The 19745-nt window shown below is 32.4% G+C and overlaps 2 protein-coding genes across 3 annotated transcripts; one reads left to right on the top strand and one right to left on the bottom strand.

The window, feature by feature from the left end:
* The first annotated feature begins 3821 nt into the window (after positions 1 to 3821).
* Positions 3822 to 9082, top strand: LOC124820250 (NAC domain-containing protein 75-like). 2 transcript variants are annotated; one of them, XM_088103140.1, is made up of 7 exons: positions 3822 to 4281; positions 4572 to 4852; positions 5181 to 5358; positions 5745 to 6322; positions 6864 to 7145; positions 7883 to 7966; positions 8575 to 9082. In XM_088103140.1, exons 2-7 carry the CDS (start codon positions 4727 to 4729, stop codon positions 8665 to 8667), a joined length of 1341 nt encoding a protein of 446 aa, XP_087959266.1. In that variant the 5' UTR covers positions 3822 to 4281; positions 4572 to 4726; the 3' UTR covers positions 8668 to 9082. The 2 variants fall into 2 exon arrangements, with proteins under 2 accessions (XP_087959266.1, XP_047147871.2); XM_047291915.2 differs by having other exon boundaries at positions 3823 to 4281; positions 7880 to 7966.
* A 7958-nt stretch (positions 9083 to 17040) lies between these two features.
* Positions 17041 to 19301, bottom strand: LOC124820243 (phosphatidylglycerophosphate phosphatase PTPMT2-like). Its single transcript, XM_047291905.1, has 7 exons — positions 19123 to 19301; positions 18826 to 19047; positions 18554 to 18676; positions 18219 to 18312; positions 18014 to 18096; positions 17835 to 17924; positions 17041 to 17715 (listed from the first exon to the last, which is right to left on the bottom strand). Exons 2-7 carry the CDS (start codon positions 19021 to 19023, stop codon positions 17455 to 17457), a joined length of 849 nt encoding a protein of 282 aa, XP_047147861.1. The 5' UTR covers positions 19024 to 19047; positions 19123 to 19301; the 3' UTR covers positions 17041 to 17454.
* Between the last annotated feature and the right edge of the window lie 444 nt (positions 19302 to 19745).

Here is a 19745-nt window from a genome sequence, read left to right as displayed (position 1 = left end):
ATTTTATTTTTATTGTGTTTGATGTTAAATTTAAGTAGATATTTGAAGGATATAAAATGGAAATAGGTAAAGTATAAGCTATTAGTTTTTAATTATAATCTCCAAACAAATTTTTAACTTCTTTTAGATTATATTATTGATACCAAATACCTATTTTTTATTAGTGAATTTGAAGAGTTCCTTTGATATCTCCTTTTTTTTATCCTAAAGTTTATTTTTTTTCTCGGCAACGATAAAGTTTAAATACTTAATATATTTAAATAATAATATTGACGTTTTTTTATCTATCATTCCGATTTTCATCTTAGAAATAAACATAACTAAACACGAATATATATATATATATATATATATATATATATATATATATATATATATATAAGTTAAATTATTTATATAAACATAACAAGTCATTATACTTTATACTAAGTGACGGTTTCATTGGTATAGCACATTATAACGCTCTCTCAATACATTAAATATACTATATAGTACATCATACTTCTGTAAAGGATTATATAGTATTTACTATGGTTTTTATTACTATATTTTCTTAGAACAACACTTTTTTACGTTAATGATTATAAAATAGTTCAAAATATGTGGAACATGTAAGATTTAAAAAAATGCATTGTTCCTTCCTCAACAGTTAAAAGTTGCTTTTTAAACTCAAAATAGACAACAATTTTTGTAGATAATTTCCACTCAATAGTTTTAAAATAGTTCCAAAATCATACAATAATAGTATCTATTTACTATTAACAACTTTGTAATAAAAATAATTTCAAAATCATTTTCAGAAACATGTAATGAATGACTTGTTTAAATTAATATCGGTAAACAATGTATTCATGATATTGGTTCAGTGGAAGAAGGATGATAAATGGACCGTCGTCCATATGTGGGTATTATTCCTTTTTGATTTTTAGAAAAGTTCTTATATTTATCAATTATGAGTTATATCTGATTTTTTGATTGGATATAAGAGTTTACACGAAATTTTCTTTTATGCTTAGTTGTTTAATTTAATCTTAAAATGCACATTTAATTATTTTTATAATTATTTAAATTTATATAATTATATTAATTTTTTTTGTAATTGGCCTAGTATAAAATAAAATCTTTATATTTAATATTTAATTATTAATTATATGATGTTTTATTTTTTTCTGAAATATTATTAATGTGGGTATGAATAGATACATGGGTATATTTATTCTCTAATGGAAATTAAATGAGACAAAAAAAAGTTTTAAAATATGGAATGAATATTTAGTTCGGGATGCGGATTAGATGAATTTTTTACTTAAAAAGATGGGATAAAGATTTATATTCTTTATAAATAAGAATAAAAAAGATAACTGTTGAAGTTAATAACTCAAGTGTTCTTCTTATGCTTTTTGTAAGTATGGATAAACAAAATCATTACGTAGAAATTTATCGTAAGCCTTATAAGAAAATAATTTTCAAAAGATGTATATAATGCACAAAAAGAAAAAATATTGTCAGACAGATTAAATTGTTACCTGCTAAAAATCTTTCACTCTAATCAGTTAGCAATTTTTTAAAAATCCAATTATATTTGGAATGAACTCGTGCTTAATTACATGATAGTTTTTTCAAACTTATATTAGTCATAACTATAAACCTTACAGTGATTTTTGTTTTTAAAAAATCCGTCAAATCATATGTCATTATAAACTTGTGGAAGAAAACATATAAATCACTGAATTACAAGATGATAATTAATATATTTATTAGGATAACAATCTAAGTTAACGAGAGGAGATAAAATCATCAAACTATATTAAAAATGAAATTTATCATCAACCACTTAACTATCTTGGCCGTGACACAGTAATTACTTTCACTACTATACTAGGGTCAGGAATAATAATTAGAAGGAAAATTTCTCTATATAATTATTAACTATAGTAATACAAAATTTTAACTGAAACGTAAATATGACATAATAATTAACGATTATATTATTTCTCATAACAGAAATTCAGTGCTCAAGAGCTGTAAGTAGGGATATCAATTAGATGAATGTGTCTACAACTTTGTATTCACTGCTTTGCTGTCTTATACTTACTTTATGAGCACCCTCATCATGCAACTATTTTTGTCTCCCTTATTAGATTAATTAATTAATCATCATTATTGCTTGTTAAAATAATTACATGTTTATAATCGAATGACCAACGTAGACCAGAAAAACCAGGGATACTATATAATGTTCATAATCTGGAATATACACATACACCATGCAGTCATACAAGAAATATTCCTAAAGATGATGAATTTACAGAAAACAAAGAGGGTTTTGGAATATTTGAACATGTATAAAATTGAATCCTTGGAGTATAATTACCAAAACTAGTATAACACCATTATATATTCTGGTGGACTGTGTTACCAATCATATTAGAATATTTATTTATGCATTAATTGAAATCAGAATTTTATACAGAGAACTCTGAAACATGTGGGCTCCATGGCTTGGTTCGTCAAAAGTCAATTTAATGGATAATAAAGCAATTTAATTCTCTTGTTTTCTTTCCCTTTCTTTGTCTTAAAATAAATTTTAGTAAAAAAGAGAAATATTTGAAAGGATATTTTTGGCACCTTTTGGGAAGACATAACATTACTACGTAGAAATCTAAGGATGATGTGATTATGTTAGTTTATGATGGTGAAGGCTGTAGGAATGGTAAAAGAATTGATATCAAATCATGTAAATTTGTATTTCATATATTTTTAACTTTTTATTTAAATTTATGAAATTATAGTTATTTTATAAAATATCAATTACTTAAAATTTATACTTTCTCTCAACATATTTTTATAGAACAAATTTGTTTGCATTAATATTTTATTACATAATTTGATTGAAATTATACTTCAAGATAAACTTTTTTATCCAAGTTTATATTTAATGGAGTGAAATTTTTTAGACGAGAGAGGTACACTATATGTTGTCATCTCTAATAAGATGAGCGAATTTTACTTTTCCATTCTTATCCTTATCCTTATGGTGCAAACATTAATGGTATTTCTTAATTGATGGGTTGATTTAATTTTAATTTTAATTTTGAATAGATAGAGATCACTAAAATGTTTATATGGATTCAGGAAATGTGTCCCAAAATAGTAAAATAAAGCCTCCAATATTATCGAACAGTTGCCAATAATAATATATGTTGGAGTTACCATAAACCTAAATAACAGAGAATACTGTACTTGCCAAACATTCTTGAACTTGGCTTCCATATATAAACACAGAACAATTACAGCGAATTTTGTAGAGAGGAAAATTTTGATCAGTCACATGATTTTATGTTTTAAAAATATAGGAATTGTGTGACATATATATATATATATATATATATATATATATATATATATATATATATATATATATATATATATATTTATGTTGAAGTAATTAATTAGAAGAGAAGGTGGTGGTCCATCAAGTACGTTTCCTCATTTTCCTTGATTATCAAGTATCTCTCTTTCTCTCCCTGCGTGTGTTCCAAAAACATTCATGGCAAAACCATCATCATCTGCACTCCACCATGTGACTTTCTATCATCCTTTCCCTCTCTCACATTAATCTCTTATGCCAGAATAATCAAACTGTTAACTCTCTCCATCTTCTCTTCTACACTTTCTTCTAAGCTTTCTCACATTCACAAACCTAAAACTCAGAAACTTGAGAAGGTCAAAGCACTGATAAAAAACCATACCATTAATTACTAAAATACTCATTTGGATTATTCCTTTTGGGTTTTCAGTTTAATAGTCATGTACTGTATTAGAGTATAATATACTGCTATTAATGAAAACATGATTTTTCTACTAATTATTATAGAAAGTGATAAACCTAACTTATTATATATAATTTTGGTTGATTATAATAACAGCTGTGTGGCCGTTAATTGCTTTATTGCTTTTGCAGTCAAGGGTGAAATAGAAAGGTGTAGGGTGGCTACAGTATATTAGGATGGATGTCTAAGATAAAGGAGAGAAGACGTTAGTTATAAAAAAAAAAACAAAAAAAAAACCGGGTTTTCTTTCTTTTATCTGTTTCTTGTTGTCTCTCTCTTTCTTTATCTCTCATAAACCGCCAACATACATGCTCTTCATAAATCAGCAAAGCCTTAAAGTTGCTTGTGTGTTCGAAGAGGACAACTTTTCCTTTATTATTTTTCTCACTGAGTTTCAGTTAAAGTAGCTACCTAGAGGGAATTCTGCTGTTCTCCATCGTTAAAGCAGGTTTATACCTCAATTCTTTCTCCTCTCTCTCAGTTCACACTCTCATCCTTAATTACAGCTATGAATTTCCTTTATTCCATGAAATATTAGCCACACCATACGCATGAGAGTCAATGTTTTCAATTTTCTTTCCTTTTGTTTCTGCCAAGGTTTTTATTTTCTTAATATCTTGTTTAGAGTTTCTGAATAGAATCATGGCCTGATCGAGCAAAAGGCAAATCCCAGTTGTTATTATGAAGACAGTGATATGACTTTAACATGGCATCCAATTTGTTGTCTTGATTTTCCAGGAAAGTTTTTGTTCTGATCTCAATCGAGCGGCTGTTATATAAAAGAGAGAGATGCTTGGTTGTGGAGTGTTTGGAATTGAAGGCCTGGTAAAGTTTGATGAAGAAAGATAGCAATAGCATCATCAAATCAAAGGCATATCAGAAAGGAAGTAGCGATGAATAAGATGAGCAAGTTGAGTTGTGTTAGGAGCTCTGATCTGATAGATGCAAAGCTGGAAGAGCATCAACTGTGTGGATCCAAACAGTGCCCCGGTTGTGGTCACAAATTTGAAGGGAAGCCGGTACGGAAAAGAAAAACTAAATCTCAGTAATATTCTTGCCTTCAACGAAAAGCCTTTGACAAAATGAAGAAGAATCACACGACAAAACAATACCATATTCACATGTTTACTACGGCTGTGTTATCATTGGACTAGTTCAATTTATTTAATGCTGTTTCGGTATCCCTTTTCTCCGTTACCTATTAATTAGCCTATTGCAAGACTTTTTTAGTTTCTTAAAGTTTTTCGCCTTCTTTCTCTTTGTTCTCTCTTTCTTGTGCTCTTCTTCTTCATGATCTCCACCCTTTTGCTTTCTGAGTTTTAATTTGAATTTCAATGGGTACGGCAGGACTGGCTAGGTCTTCCGGCGGGAGTGAAATTTGATCCAACAGACCAAGAACTCATAGAACATCTTGAAGCCAAAGTCGAAGCAAAGAACATCAAATCACACCCTCTCATAGATGAGTTCATTCCCACTATTGAAGGAGAAGACGGGATTTGTTACACCCATCCTGAGAAACTTCCAGGTTTAAATACTCTAAATAATAAATACAAGTACTATTAACAAATCCTCTAATGTATTCTTTTAACATAATGATAGTTCCTAAATTTCAGCAAGAATATGTTAGAAAATATTTTCGATAATAAAATTGAAATAGTTTTTTCCATACTCAAGCTGCTGCTGCTGCTTATAGTTTTTTCCATAATATTATTTAAGTTAAAATTCAGTTTTAGAGTGTGTTTGAAAACATAAAGGTTTGTTTTATGTAAATCTAATATTGATATTTTGTGTTAAAGAGCATAAAAGCTGCCTTGAAACTTGTGCAAGAGATGGATATATAAGTCAAAAGGGTTTTGTGTTACAGGTCACCTAAGTTGACCTAACTTTGATTTTGGTTTATATGTTTTTCAGGAGTGACAAGAGATGGGTTAAGCAGACACTTCTTCCACAGGCCCTCAAAGGCTTACACAACAGGGACACGAAAGAGGAGAAAGATTCAAAACGAATGCGACTTGCAAGGAGGGGAAACCCGATGGCACAAGACAGGTAAGACAAGACCGGTGATGGTCAATGGCAAACAAAAGGGTTGCAAGAAGATTCTAGTGCTCTACACCAACTTCGGCAAGAATAGAAAACCCGAAAAGACTAACTGGGTTATGCACCAGTACCATCTGGGCCAGCACGAGGAAGAAAAAGAAGGAGAGCTCGTGGTTTCAAAGATATTCTACCAGACACAACCGAGGCAGTGCAATTGGTCAGATAGAAGTGCCACAACTGGTGAAGCAAGTGGAGAACAACAACCCAACAATAATGGAACAAGAGACAGCGGAAGTGGGAGTTGTTCTTCTAAGGAAGTTCTCACTCACAGAGATGAAATGCCTGCTATCGTTGGAGTCCCTCAAATAACAACCTTCAACACTTCCTTGGACATTCAACAACTCAAATCCGACCATTTTAGCTTCATTCCATTCAGAAAAAGCTTCGATGAGGTACACACACATATACAACTCCATCTATGTATAAGCAAAACGTATTAGGAAACATTCATTTACAGGTCTCTCTCTTTGGAGAAATTAATGAGCCCGATGCTTCACTTAAATCTTGTCTGTTTATGGGTATGAGTAAGATTTATGTATTTGTTTTACTCTGATGTAAAAATGAGAAAAAGGTGAAAGAACATGAAAGGGTTACGGGGAAGGCGTTGACATAAACCTTGCTTGCATAAACAGCATAAAATTGAATGGATCTGGCCTGATGATAAATCAGCGTCAGCCAACCGCCGCATGTATAATACCCACCTTAAAATTATTGAACAATGCTAATGAATTATTGAACAATGAATTTGGGTCACATGCATGCATGCCAATAGTTGGAGCTATCTAGAGAGGCTCGAAAAAGAAAAAAGAAAAGAAAAGAGGCTGAAAAGACTAGCTAGCTAGCTAGCTAGCTAGCAAGAACGTTGGTTCGATGAAATATTTGGTGGTGGTTTATAAATTCAGACGATGATGATGACGACGATGAGCATTGCAGGTTGGAATAGGAGAAGCTTCCACGGGAGTGCAAGCATCAAGGTCGTGTGAGGAAGTACATGAAGGGCATAATATTGTAGCACATCATCATCATCATCAACAACAACAGCAGCAAAATCAGCATGCGCACCAACAAATTGCAACCACAGCCTTCCATATCAGTAGGCCTTCGCATCCCATCTCGACCATCATCTCTCCTCCACCCCTTCACCACGCATCCATCATCCTAGACGACAACGCCTACCATGTCTCAACGATCATGCTTCAAAATGAAAACTTCCAGGTAACATCAATCCACACTTCTTAAACATCATTTTTGGTTGCTTATAACATTTTAGTAATCTCCACCTCGGCCTTTCCAGTATGCAAATATTCACTTTATTATTTAGTCTATATAGATTTTAAAAAATATTATTAACTTTAGTCTTTAACGAAATCTTACAAAAGATAAACACTAATTTAGCCTTTCTGTATCTACATTTTTTTTATATATTAGTCTTTACATTTAAAAATTACTTTAGTTTTGATACATACATTATTTAATTTTAGTTTGATTGCGCAAATTGTAAAAACTAATACATCTTATTAAAAATTAAAAAAAGTGAAAACACACAACTTTTAATGATAAGAATTAAACTGTGAAAGTTGTATAAATATATAGATCAGATGAGTAAAAGATTTTATAAAAAATGATACTTACTATATATCATACAGCATGTGTTTAAAACATACGAAAACGGAAATTGTAGTTTGGATATATGGTGCAATCAAAGGAGCACCCAAGTGTGTTGAATTAAGCTGAAATGTAGTTGTTTTTGCGTGGTGTGTGTGTGTGGTGCACGAGGCTGATTCACTAACTGAGGAAGCTTTTATAAGTGCTTTCTAAATTACGAGCATGGAAGTGTCTTTTCACTTTTGGACTGCTGTTCAAACATGATGATTGAGATGTGGGGTTTGAATTTGATTTTTGTCTTTTTTAATGAATGTATGATGTGTACATCCACATGGCAACAACAGCAGCAGCACCATCATAAACTAGGAGGAAGGTCTGCGTCTGGTTTGGAGGAACTCATCATGGGGTGCACTTCAACTGATATCAAAGAGGTAATTAAGAACCTTTTGACTCTGAAATGTATGGACTTTGTTTGCCATAATGGGACTAGGGAGAGAGAAAAAGAGGGTCAAGAATAAACAACTCAGAAATTTTCTGAATAGAAAAGAGAGAAATGTGTTATAACATGATTGATCTGTGACAAACAGAAATGGAAAAGTATTGTATAAAAATACGGTGTTCAAGGTTTGATACAACTTGAAATAATTAAAAGAAATTTAAAACAGTTTCATTTTTTTAATTTGAATTGCAAAAAGACTAGAAGCCTTCATCTTTTCCCTTTATTACTTTTCACTGTTCTCGTTATGTTTTTGCATATCTGAACAGTAGAATATCTTTCCTTACACTATGAAAAACTTCTGCTAATATTTTCTCCCATGGAAGCACTGCTGCTAATGCTGAATATTTTTTGAAAATTTTCAACTTCTGCTATAAGAATGAGATATTGGAAAAGGTGACAGTGACTTAAAATATATTTTATTGCAATCCTGTCCATATTAGGAAAGAGTGGTTCTCAATGACTTTAACTATGAGGTGGAAAGGCATGAATATTTCATTTAACAAAAACCTAATCTTCTCACTGTTTGCATTATGCATGCAGGAGTCATCCATTACAAACCAACAAGAGGCTGAATGGTTGAAATACTCTTCTTACTGGACAGACCCTGGCAACCTGCACGATCATCATGAGTAGGAGGAGACAAAGAAAAAAAAAACCACAAACAAGACAACATCATTGTGGACATCATTAATACTTGAAGCATACATAAAGTTTCTTTCAACAAAAAACCAAGTAATGAGATGGATGGCTTGCTCATTTTCTTTCATTTTCGAACGGTGCAAGTTTGTGATAAGCTTTGGTGGCTCTCATCGGAATTAACTGTGTGCAACGGAACAAATTGGAAAGAAAGGGAGAAGGAAAAAAAGGGGAAAAAGAAAAGAAATCGAAACAAAGCTGCTCTTCCTCCTGACACATGGTGAGGGTAACGACCAAAAGAAACAAAGATACGCACCTTGCTGCATAAAAATCATCACTAATATGATTACAGTATCATCCCTCTTATAATATTCACATTATTTTATTATTTAAAGATGTTTGTATTACTTCACATTCCCCGTTTTTCGCCCAATTTCATACCAATGAGTTTTAGCAAACTAGGACCACCTGGTTTGCTCGAGTCATATACATATGGAAAATGTTATTTGGACAACAAAAGTTTGACACAATTTTGACAACGGCGACGTGGCAGCTGTGCATTGGCTCAGTGAATTGAAAACAAACCAGAAAAAACCCAAAATACCCCTCACCCCGGTTCACTGAGCCAATGCACAGCTGCCACGTCGCCGTTGTCAAAATTGTGTCAAACTTTTGTTGTCCAAATAACATTTTCCTATACATATATATATTAGGTATTCCATATATAGTTTAAGATAAGATGATATTTTTACATTTAAGTTCGTTGTTAGAGAATCTTCTACCAAACGATTCATATATTTTTCATACTATATGCATTTTATCAGTTTTGCCGAATAATTCATTCAAACCATTATTTTTTTTCTCTAATATATCATTGATCTTATTTTATGTGCTGTAAATATGTACTGTTTGTTTTAGGGTTTCACTTTCTTCTTCTTTTCACATTTTTAAAGGCTAGAGAGGAATCATATAACTTTTACTTTTCTTTTACAATTTATTATCGAGAACTTTAGGGAACCTCATGCTAGCTAGTGCTGCAAGGACCAAGCTTATGCTACTATTCATAATTCAAATTGCTTGTTAAGTCGCAGTTGTTCGTTTTGGGTTATTTGGAAAGTTAAAAATAATTTGACTTTATGTATATACAAATAAATTCTTGTGTTTTAAATTTAGAATAGAATAAATATATAACTCCATCCCCCAAGGTGATAAATTTGTATTGTGTATACAATTTACTTCATTATAGTTTTCTTTTTTGTAAAATTTTTCTAAGGTTAATAATAAACTTTTTAGCATTGGTCGAAAAATTATTGAAAACTATAAACTTTAGAGAGTCTTACTTTATATATATTGGATCTATTATTTTTGTATTATTTTTAAATATTAATAAATTGTGGATTGTTTCTTAAAAACAATTAATGTTAAAAAAATACATATTAGGGGCTCTTCTTTAAAAACTATAGAGACGGATTTTTATAATTGTATGTTTGAGCTTAATTAAAATGTCATACGAACTACTCAAATCTTTCAAGATTAGGCCAAACGTACCTATAAAACTATTTTGTTGAAATAATATTTTCTATTCTAACTTTTAATTGTAAAATTATAAAACGTCAATCCTTTTTGTTTAGTTTCCTATTTTTAAAGTACTTTTATAATATAAAATCAAAGCAAATATTGTTTTATTACTTTTTTCTATTTTCCATGTTAAACAAATAACAGTTTTAAAGTGAAATTAGAAAATAAAACTCAACGCAAATATGCACCGCATTTGTCATTAAATTGACTATTTTCCATTAATTTAACATATTTAACTAAAGTTGGTAGATATGGAGAAATATGTTATTATAGCTAGTTTATTTTAAGAACTAAATTAAATATAAATAATTATATTAAGGAATCAAGTTAATTAGTATTTAAAATATACTAGACCTGAATTAAATTGGTTTCATTTTAATAATTTACTGTATATTTCATATCTTAAAATATATGGTATAAAAGGTTATTAAATCATACAATAAATGAAGGAAAATGTCAAATTAATAATAATAAAAGAATTAAATCCACTCAAATTCTACAAAATTTACATTCAAAACAATAAAACTAAACTCAAATGATCAATTCCTAATTAATAATTTCATAACTTAAATGTTTAATTTAGAGATCAATATTCATGTCGTAAAAGGTTTGATTCCGAACATAATGTTATAACTTCCGACGAACAATTTTTATGTCCAATAATCTCATGCATTCACGACTAAGACTATGCTTTCTTTGCGACACGACCATGTTCAGAAGCCTGGAGTAAGTTGCTGCTTCCCTGAACCTTTTACTGCTGCTGATGTTTGCGTAATAAAAAGAAAACTTACTTTAGGAGATGGGTTTCAAGAATATCTTTTAGTGTTCATGGGTCCCTCAACTGCACAAGTACTACATTGTGTTTGAACTTTGAAACGCTACGTATATACACTAACGCATTTATTCTCTAAATTGCGCACAACACTTACAAGATTATTAATTAACTTGTTGTACCAATTAATGATTTCTCGAAGCCACATTTACTTTCCAAAGACATGTACGGCTCGTGTCTGTCATATTCAAGGAATTAAGGAGGGAAATTCAATTTCTTATTGAACACCATGAGCTTTTCACATTATATATATAGGTGAGGTTCTCTTGATTTTGTTATTTAGTTTTTCAGAAAAGAGAGTGATACTAGGAGACAAACACGTCTTTTTTTGCTTTATTCTGAAGAAAGATTCGAGCTTTTCCTGCCATATTACTAGAGTAAAGATGTTCTTATCTCATTTTAGATATGTATGTATAGAGAGAGAGAAACTTGCATGTTATATATATATTGCTTTAAAGGGACATGCATGCAATAAAGAGAGGGTAACTTCATTGTAGTTTCTGAAGGGAATAAAGACAGGACTGAATAGAGAATGTGAAGACAAGAATAAACTTTTTAGGTTCTTTTATTCTTGCACTCTTTTTTAATAACTGCTTGCCATATACTTTCTTTCGGTGTGTAAGAGAGAAAAAGACAAGCCATAATAATTATATATATAATTTTATTCACTCTCAAGTATATATGATGGTGTGAAACGAAATACGATACCTATAGCTTTGGATCTCTCGCAATGAAATGCTAGGAGAATCTTTAAACTGCTCCTGTTAGATAGAAAGAGAGGATAAGTTACAATTTAATAAAGAAAGGTGATATTGAGTTCTTTGGCTTTATGGAAGATTTTGGATGCTTTTGAAAGGAGCATATATGGAGAGAGTATAAGTGTGTAGTGGTAGTGTTATGGTTTTTGGGTATGCCATAGATTTGGTCCCGTAAAGAAGTCGCAGGAGGAATGGTGGTAGTGAAAGGACGAATATAAAAAATTGCTCTTTCAGATTCTTCCCAACTGCTTCTTTTAATATTCTGCTTCATTCTACTGCAGACAAGTTGAACAGCAAGTTTTCTTTCTTGTCCAAAAGTCCTTCATCACCTGAGAACTCTTTTATTGTAGGAAACATTGGACCATATGAACACAATAGCCTCGGCTTTACCCACGGATTTAGTACTGTAATAAAGTGGTAGCATATCCTATTTCTAAGGTCAATAAAAACTCAGGGTGAGACCAAACAGAAGTCTCCACAATCCATTTTTTTTATGGGAAAGAAAAAAAAAACTTAGCTTTAGGCCATTCTACAAAACCAAGCATATTAACTAGTGGCCAATATATAGCTTATTTTAACTTGTTTCAATTACCTTTAATCCTAAAATATTCAATTTCATAGAACAGGTAAAGAGGAAAAAAAACTAGTAAAGCTTAAACATACGAAAAACAAGATGAATATCATGAATAATGAAAAATAATCATGGAAGAAATATTTTACAATATATAGTAACTCCTAATAAAGTAGTGTACATGCAAAGTTTAAGATGGCAATGAGGTATAAGAACTCTATTTTAACAAGTTCCCTAGTTTTAAGATGGCAAATTGTTTAGTAAAGTATTCTTCGAATATAAACAAAAGTGTAGAATGTAATTACTTTCATTGAATATATAGTGTAACTAAGGTGCTTTAAGATGGTGTGGGGACTAAGGATAGTCTTTTCAAAAAGTAAACTAACTATATTGAAGGTGGAAGTATCAACAATACAAAACTATTTGTGGAACTAACTATTCCTTTCATCTACTTAAAGAATATCACTACTATGAAAAAAAAAATATTATGGTTAGTTAAAATTCGTCAAAAACATTAAAAATTTGTTAGTAATGATTTTTTACAAATGGTCGAATTTTGTCAACAAATGTATAACAAATAATATTTATCGATGAAAATTTATAATTATTGAAGAAAAAATCCATCCATAAATATCATAAACTAGTTCACTTTCTTCTTCTCTCTTCTTTCTTTTATTTTTTATTTTTTTGTGTCCTTCTTCGTCTTCTTCGCATGAGCACCACATGCCAAATGGGATAGTGTATCTTTATTCATAAACCAAAACACAAATATAAACTAATCAAAAATGGAAAATAAGAAGGTATCATAGATAAAGTTCGTCCGATTTGCAGTAATTTTGTGTCTTCAAGATGTGTGGTATCATAGGAAATGGATTTGTAAGTATTTCTATGTGTATATTATTCATCTTAAATTCATAACACAATATATACATATGGTTATTTTACATTTATATATAAAGGGGAAAAAATACTTAATAACCTCGTTATTCTTTCCATCGTCCTCTGTTTAGTAGTTCAAATAATAACAAATTTGTAATATGACAATTAGAATTAATGGGAATAAAACATTCATCAGGCAAATGTAATTGGGCAAAAGGAATGTCTCTCTTAAAATAGTATATTTTTAAGCAAGGAGTAAGATATTTTTCACTTTAAATAATATTACAATAGTTTAATAGTTTGCTTCTATTGATCTCAAAATTGAGTTTCACCAAAAACTTTTTTTTCTTTTCTAATGTCACATTCTATGTTTTGACAATGTTATATTTAGGTCGATGAAATTATGTTCGTCAATCATAACTCTTGCATTTTATTTGTCTGATTTTACTCATTCCAATAGATATATTAAAGAACGTAGTTGAACAAGCTCCATTAAACTCTTTATTTTAAAATAGTTCAAATTTATTTTTATTAGAACAATATTCACCTGTTATAATTAATATCAACAATTTAATATTAGTATTATTATTTATTATGTGGTATTATTACGTTATTATTAATTGTTGTGGATCTTATAAAATACAATCACTTTATATTATTCATAAAAAATTCAATTGAAAAATTTTAGAGTAAATCTTCTTTTCTAAATAATAAAAAATTTCATTCCGACCAAGAACTTTCAAGCTACTATATATGCTTATGATCCCGGTTAGATCACATCCTATTAACATGAAAATGCTTCCAGCCATCGATTGTGCACCATCCTCTGACTCGTTTTATCTATGGCTGCCTTTGTTTAATTTTTTTTTCTCCAACGTTATTTGCTTCCTTCAATTGTCTACCATAATTTGTGTCAAAGGTCTTTAACTGTTGGTTCTTCCTTCTAACGCATACTCCATCAGGAAAAGATATAATCAAACATTAACATAGTAATTTAATACCATAAGCTGTTATGGAAATAAACAAGACAACAAAATCCAGCAACTTGTATAGAAATATCTGTTGGAAAAAACGTGACCCACACAAATAATAATATTCTTCAATTTACTAGGGTTTTTCTTCTCTATAATTGTTGCATCTTTTACCGAGATCACTTCATCCATTATTGAGATTGGACTCTCCATGTCCACTGCATCTGAGCTCTTTGTCAGCAATAGTTCTTCTGCATCTTCAGTAAGAAGATTCGTCTCCCCCTTTGTCTCGGTCTTGCAATACTTTGTAATATGGCCAACCTTACTACAATTGTAGCACTTGCTTGATCTACACTCATTTGCATAGTGACCGTACTTGCCACACTTAAAACGCTCCACTCTTGACCGATCTTCTCGACCTTTCCCTTGTCCTCAGTCACACCAATTCTGCTGACTGGTTTTCTCTTCATCATTCTCAAAATTACGTCGGCCACGTCCACCTCGTCCTCGGCTTCCTCGCCCTCTTCCTCCAGGACCTCGGCTCTAAGTAATTCGAGTTTTATTCGAGTCAAACTATACCTGTAGTGCTTGGTCGTCGGGTTCAACCTGATTATCCCAACTCCTTCTCCTTTGTTCGTGGGCTTATAATGACCCAGCAAGTTCATCCACTGTGAGAACCGACAAGTCCTTCGATTCTTCGATGGCGCACACGATACTTTCGAAATCTTTTGTAAGAGATCTCAAAATTTTTCCCACAACCCAGCTATATGACATTTGTTCTCCATTCCTACCGAGTTGGTTGGCCACCTTCTCCACCCGAGTTATGTACTCGGTTATATGCTCTTTAGTCTCCATCTTCAACTATTCAAACTCTCCTCTGAGAGCTTGTATTCGGACTTGTCTAACGTGGTTATCACCTTTAAACGCAACCTCCAATATCTCCCAGGCTTCTTTTACTGATTTGGCATTCGCTATTTTTTCGAATCCTGACTCATCTATGCATTGTAGATAAAATACAATGTTGACCCGTCTTTTGCACGAGTTTTCTTCAATGTTGTCATCTGTGCCACCATCTGATGTTCATCCTCATCAGGTTCAACATACCCGTCTTCTACCATATTCCAAACGTCTTGGGATCTCAATAACGCATTCATCTGTAGGTACCAATTATCATAATTGATTTTTCTCGTCAATTGTGGCACACTCATACCATTAACAACCTTTGCCATCTCTCTCAAAAAATCAAGCACTCATTTTTCCTCTCACGATGTTTGACTCTTTCCTCTCTCTCGGTACTCAGAGCATAAAGCTCTAATACCACTGTTGGGAATGCTTCCGCTGGAGGGGGAGTGTACCTATATGGAACGGACTCACCCTTGAGGGGGAGATGTTGGGTATCCAAGTGTGAGTCTAAGTCCCACATTGAATAGAAATGAGAAAGTAGAGCAGTATATAAAGGTGAAAGATCCATTAACTCACTGCCTTAAGGTTTTGGGTAAAGAGTGGTGTCGATCCCTTATATAGCTGACTGGGATGTTATTGGTGTTTATGTAACTCACATTGAAATCTCCTCCTCGATAGACCCAACAATATCTTTTGCATAAAACGAGAAAAAGTTGCCAAGAAATTAATATTAGGACTTATTGTTCAACTGCAACGTGTTATTGTTTGCATATTCCTAATAGCGATTGCACTTGTGTATTTTGATCTTGCGAAAAGAAAAGAAAAAACATGAACCTGCTGGACCTTTATGCATGTACTATGTTTCAAAAGTAATATTTTAAGCCCAAATTAATTTGCTTACGCAAACGCACGATGTAGAGCGAATGTGATATCATAATATGCACACTGCCCGCTAATCCAGAATATAAATTCTTGTCGTTAATGAGAACTTTGTTTAGTTATCCTTCTTTCGTGATTCTACCCCCCAATCCTAATGCAACATGGAATCATTTAGGTTTAAATATTCAGTATATGCTGATGCCTGACAGTATATGCTCCATTCCACATACATGTGGCTATCATCACTCTAGTATCTCTTGTCATTTGCTTAAATTGGTTGGTTGTCAATTTTTGGAATAAAATATCTATCTAAATTTAATTTAATTTTTATGTATGTTTTATGTAAAAACATTTACATTATCAACTTAATTATAATACAATACATCATACGAGTTTTAAAGCAATTACAAGGTTAACAATGTTATTGCACAATACAATTTATAATTAAATGAAATGTCTGGATAATATAAAAAGTAACTTGGTCCATCACAATATCGCGCAAGGGCATGCAAGTGGAGTAATTTTCTGACCCAAAAAGAATGTTGATTTAAACAATAGGCGTAACTAAAGCAGTAAAACCTATTAAAATTCGCGGCTCATTTTTATGCAGCTTAATAGGACTAATGTCAGTGAGGAACACTCCACACTCCATACTCATTCCCCTTTATCGTTATACAACAAAAACTAAAACACACGCCACTAGGTAGATTCGCAATAGCCCCGCAAAGCTGTCAAACTGAAAAACATTTGCATAAACTCATCATACCCGTGAAAATTTACCAGAGATGCTTCGAAAACAATTCATGAGTTGCATAAACAGTCATTAGGGCAAATCAGGTTAGCACATTGGTTTAAACTTCAAACTCGATCTCTTGAATTTATTCTGCAGCAAGGATCTCAACCACTGGTTTTAATCTAATTATTATTAAAATTTAGGGTATAAATAAATTGATTATATAAGTACGAAAGATTTATATGATGCTGTAGGGGCTGCAGGACTGTAGAGAATCTCTGCTCTGTATTCTGTCTAGAATTGTAAACTAGAGTCAACAGGTTAACTAGAGAGTTAAACAATTCAGGGTACAAAATAGGTAGCGAATGAGTGATTCGGCTATGGTTTTATGTAAAGACAAGTAACCCTTAGGTCACCACCTGATCTCACATTAACAATGCTTTAACTTGCACGATGATTCACTTGGATTAACAAACATGTAAAAGGTAAATATATGTACAAGAAACTACATGTTCCCCTTAATCTGTAACACAACATTGGAGAAACCTTCTCTCCTATCTTTCTATGCATCCTCTCTTCATGTTACACAATTGTACCGACTTTGGGAAATTATGAAACTCCACTTATTTTCATCATCATCTTCTGTACAGGCCACCTGCTTGACAGAATATCAAGCTAGCTTAGCAAGCACGTGACTCAGAAACCGGCAGCCGCCTGATCATTGGTACACTGCTACCAGATACTTTCAATGATGCAAACAGGCAAGATAATCTTGCAATCATGGGCATAGTCCTTGGAAGTTTGGGGACAATAGCCAGCTCCATACCAGCATCACATGTGCTATGATATCCTTCAAGATCCGCTTTGGTTATAAGAACTGCGTCCCCAGAGGGGGAGTACGGTAAAGGACACGGCCTGCGATTGTTATAGTTTTGAACAGCCTGCACACAACACAAGCAACAGTTACAAATCATTGCCAAAAAACAGTACTTCAACAACTGCACAAAACCACTATCCTTCTGCAGGGAAGGAGACACACACAAAACGGAAATGATCATACCTTCCACTGTGATGGTGCTAGTAGCACTCTAGGTCGTCGAGACCGCACATATTCCAGGGCAGCAGCAGGTGTCATGTGCTTGTATTCAACCTAGAAAACACAGGTAGACCACATGGAGAACATTCAGCACCTACAAGCTTCAATAATGCCTAAACTCAATCATAAAGATCATCAATTACCAGATAACAAAGCACAATTGTTGTACTCCTCCCCCGCCCAGCTTTACAGTGAACATAAGTAGTTTTGCCGCAAGTTGCATTCTCTGCCAAAAGTACACAACTACAGTTCATCACCAGCAACAAGAAATAACAAAGAACCACATTGACTGATGCATTTACCCTCTCCCCCCCTTTCTCAAAATTAAATTAACAAGAAAACACCCACGATGAATGAACTGCACAGCCTGGTTGATATCAACAATCGAGGGGGCAAAGAGATAATCTCTTGTGGGAATTACCAAATGATCAATCCCGTGAGCCTGAAAAAAATCAAGTAACAAACCTAGATATCATGAATGGTTTATTTATACTAAAGCAAATACATTGTCACACTATTTTTGCTTAAAAAGAAATTCATGATTCCCGTATGTCAATTAAACTCACAAACCCGCACATTACCAATATCAGAGATTACACGACTTCCTAACAACAGGAAGGCTCTAGCACACAAAATGAAAAGTCAAGAGAGACCTTCAGAAAAGGAAAGCTGATGTCACTCACCCGATACAACGACGACGGCACCAAGGTTTCATATGGCTCATTGAGAGTAATCACACCACCCACACCAAGGCTCTTCAAAAGAGGGACGTCCTTGGGGAAAGGAACAGCGCCCAGTAACAAAAACTAAAAAGGAAGAACAACCAAAATTAACAAAATCCCAACTATGGTTCTCGGCAAACAAGGCACAAATCCATAAACAGATCATACAACAATTCAAAACCACAATCAAGAACAAAATTAAAGTTGATAGAGAAAGAGAGAGAGAACAAAACCTCGTCAATTTGATCCCACCACCTGAACTCAGCTTCAATTTTGTTACGAAGCACATTATACAAGAGAGTGGGATAGAACAGGATCCGAGCACCTGCGCCCACCAACGCTCTCTTCACTTCAACGCTGACCATCTGCTTCTCGTACTTCTCTTGTTCGTCTATACTACACTCCGCGTCGTCCAATTCCTCGATCTTCATCGCACGCGCCAAACAAACGAAACCCTAAAACCGCAACACGGATCCCAAATTGTTCGGTTAGAAATCTGAAAAACGAAGGGAATCGAAAAGCAATCGTACCTTAACGCTGACTTGGGAACGAAGGAACACGCGAATTAACAAGAAATGGAATCGAAGAAGGAAAAAGAGAAAGAGAAAACCAAGAATTTTGGGTCTGGAGGAGAAAGAGAATGGTGTAGGAAATGCAATGTTCACAAGAGTAGAGTGTGGATTGTGGAAGATCCTTCACGAAAATGCCCTTGCTTTTCTACTAAATTACCCTTCTATTAATATTTATAATATTGTTGCTGGAAAGCATGGGTAGAGAGGGTGTGCTTTTTGGTATGTACCATCATTTATAATTTAGTAATAGTCAATGCCCCAAATTTAAGAAATAATAAATTCACTATTAAATCTATTTATTTATGCTCTGGAATTCACTATTTTGTATTTTTTTATGATATATGCAAAAAATTAATAAAAAATAATCAGAATGGTTATTTTTAATTAATAATATTAAAACATTAATTATGTCTTAGAAATACTCATAAAGCTCAATTGTTTAAGTTATTATATTTAATTGCACCATGGTTATAAATTTTCTTCAAATCATTTTAGAAAATTATTTTTTTATTAATTGATCAAAAAAATATATATTATGGGAAATAAATAAGTGTCTGATTTGACAGTATATTTAAAGTTTT

This window comes from Vigna umbellata, chromosome 1 (genome assembly GCF_029865625.1).
Source record: "Vigna umbellata cultivar VRB3 chromosome 1, Vumbellata_1.0, whole genome shotgun sequence".
Taxonomy (NCBI): domain Eukaryota; kingdom Viridiplantae; phylum Streptophyta; class Magnoliopsida; order Fabales; family Fabaceae; genus Vigna; species Vigna umbellata.
Note: the sequence above shows the minus strand (reverse complement) of the source record. Positions and strands in the feature narration are given on the sequence as shown.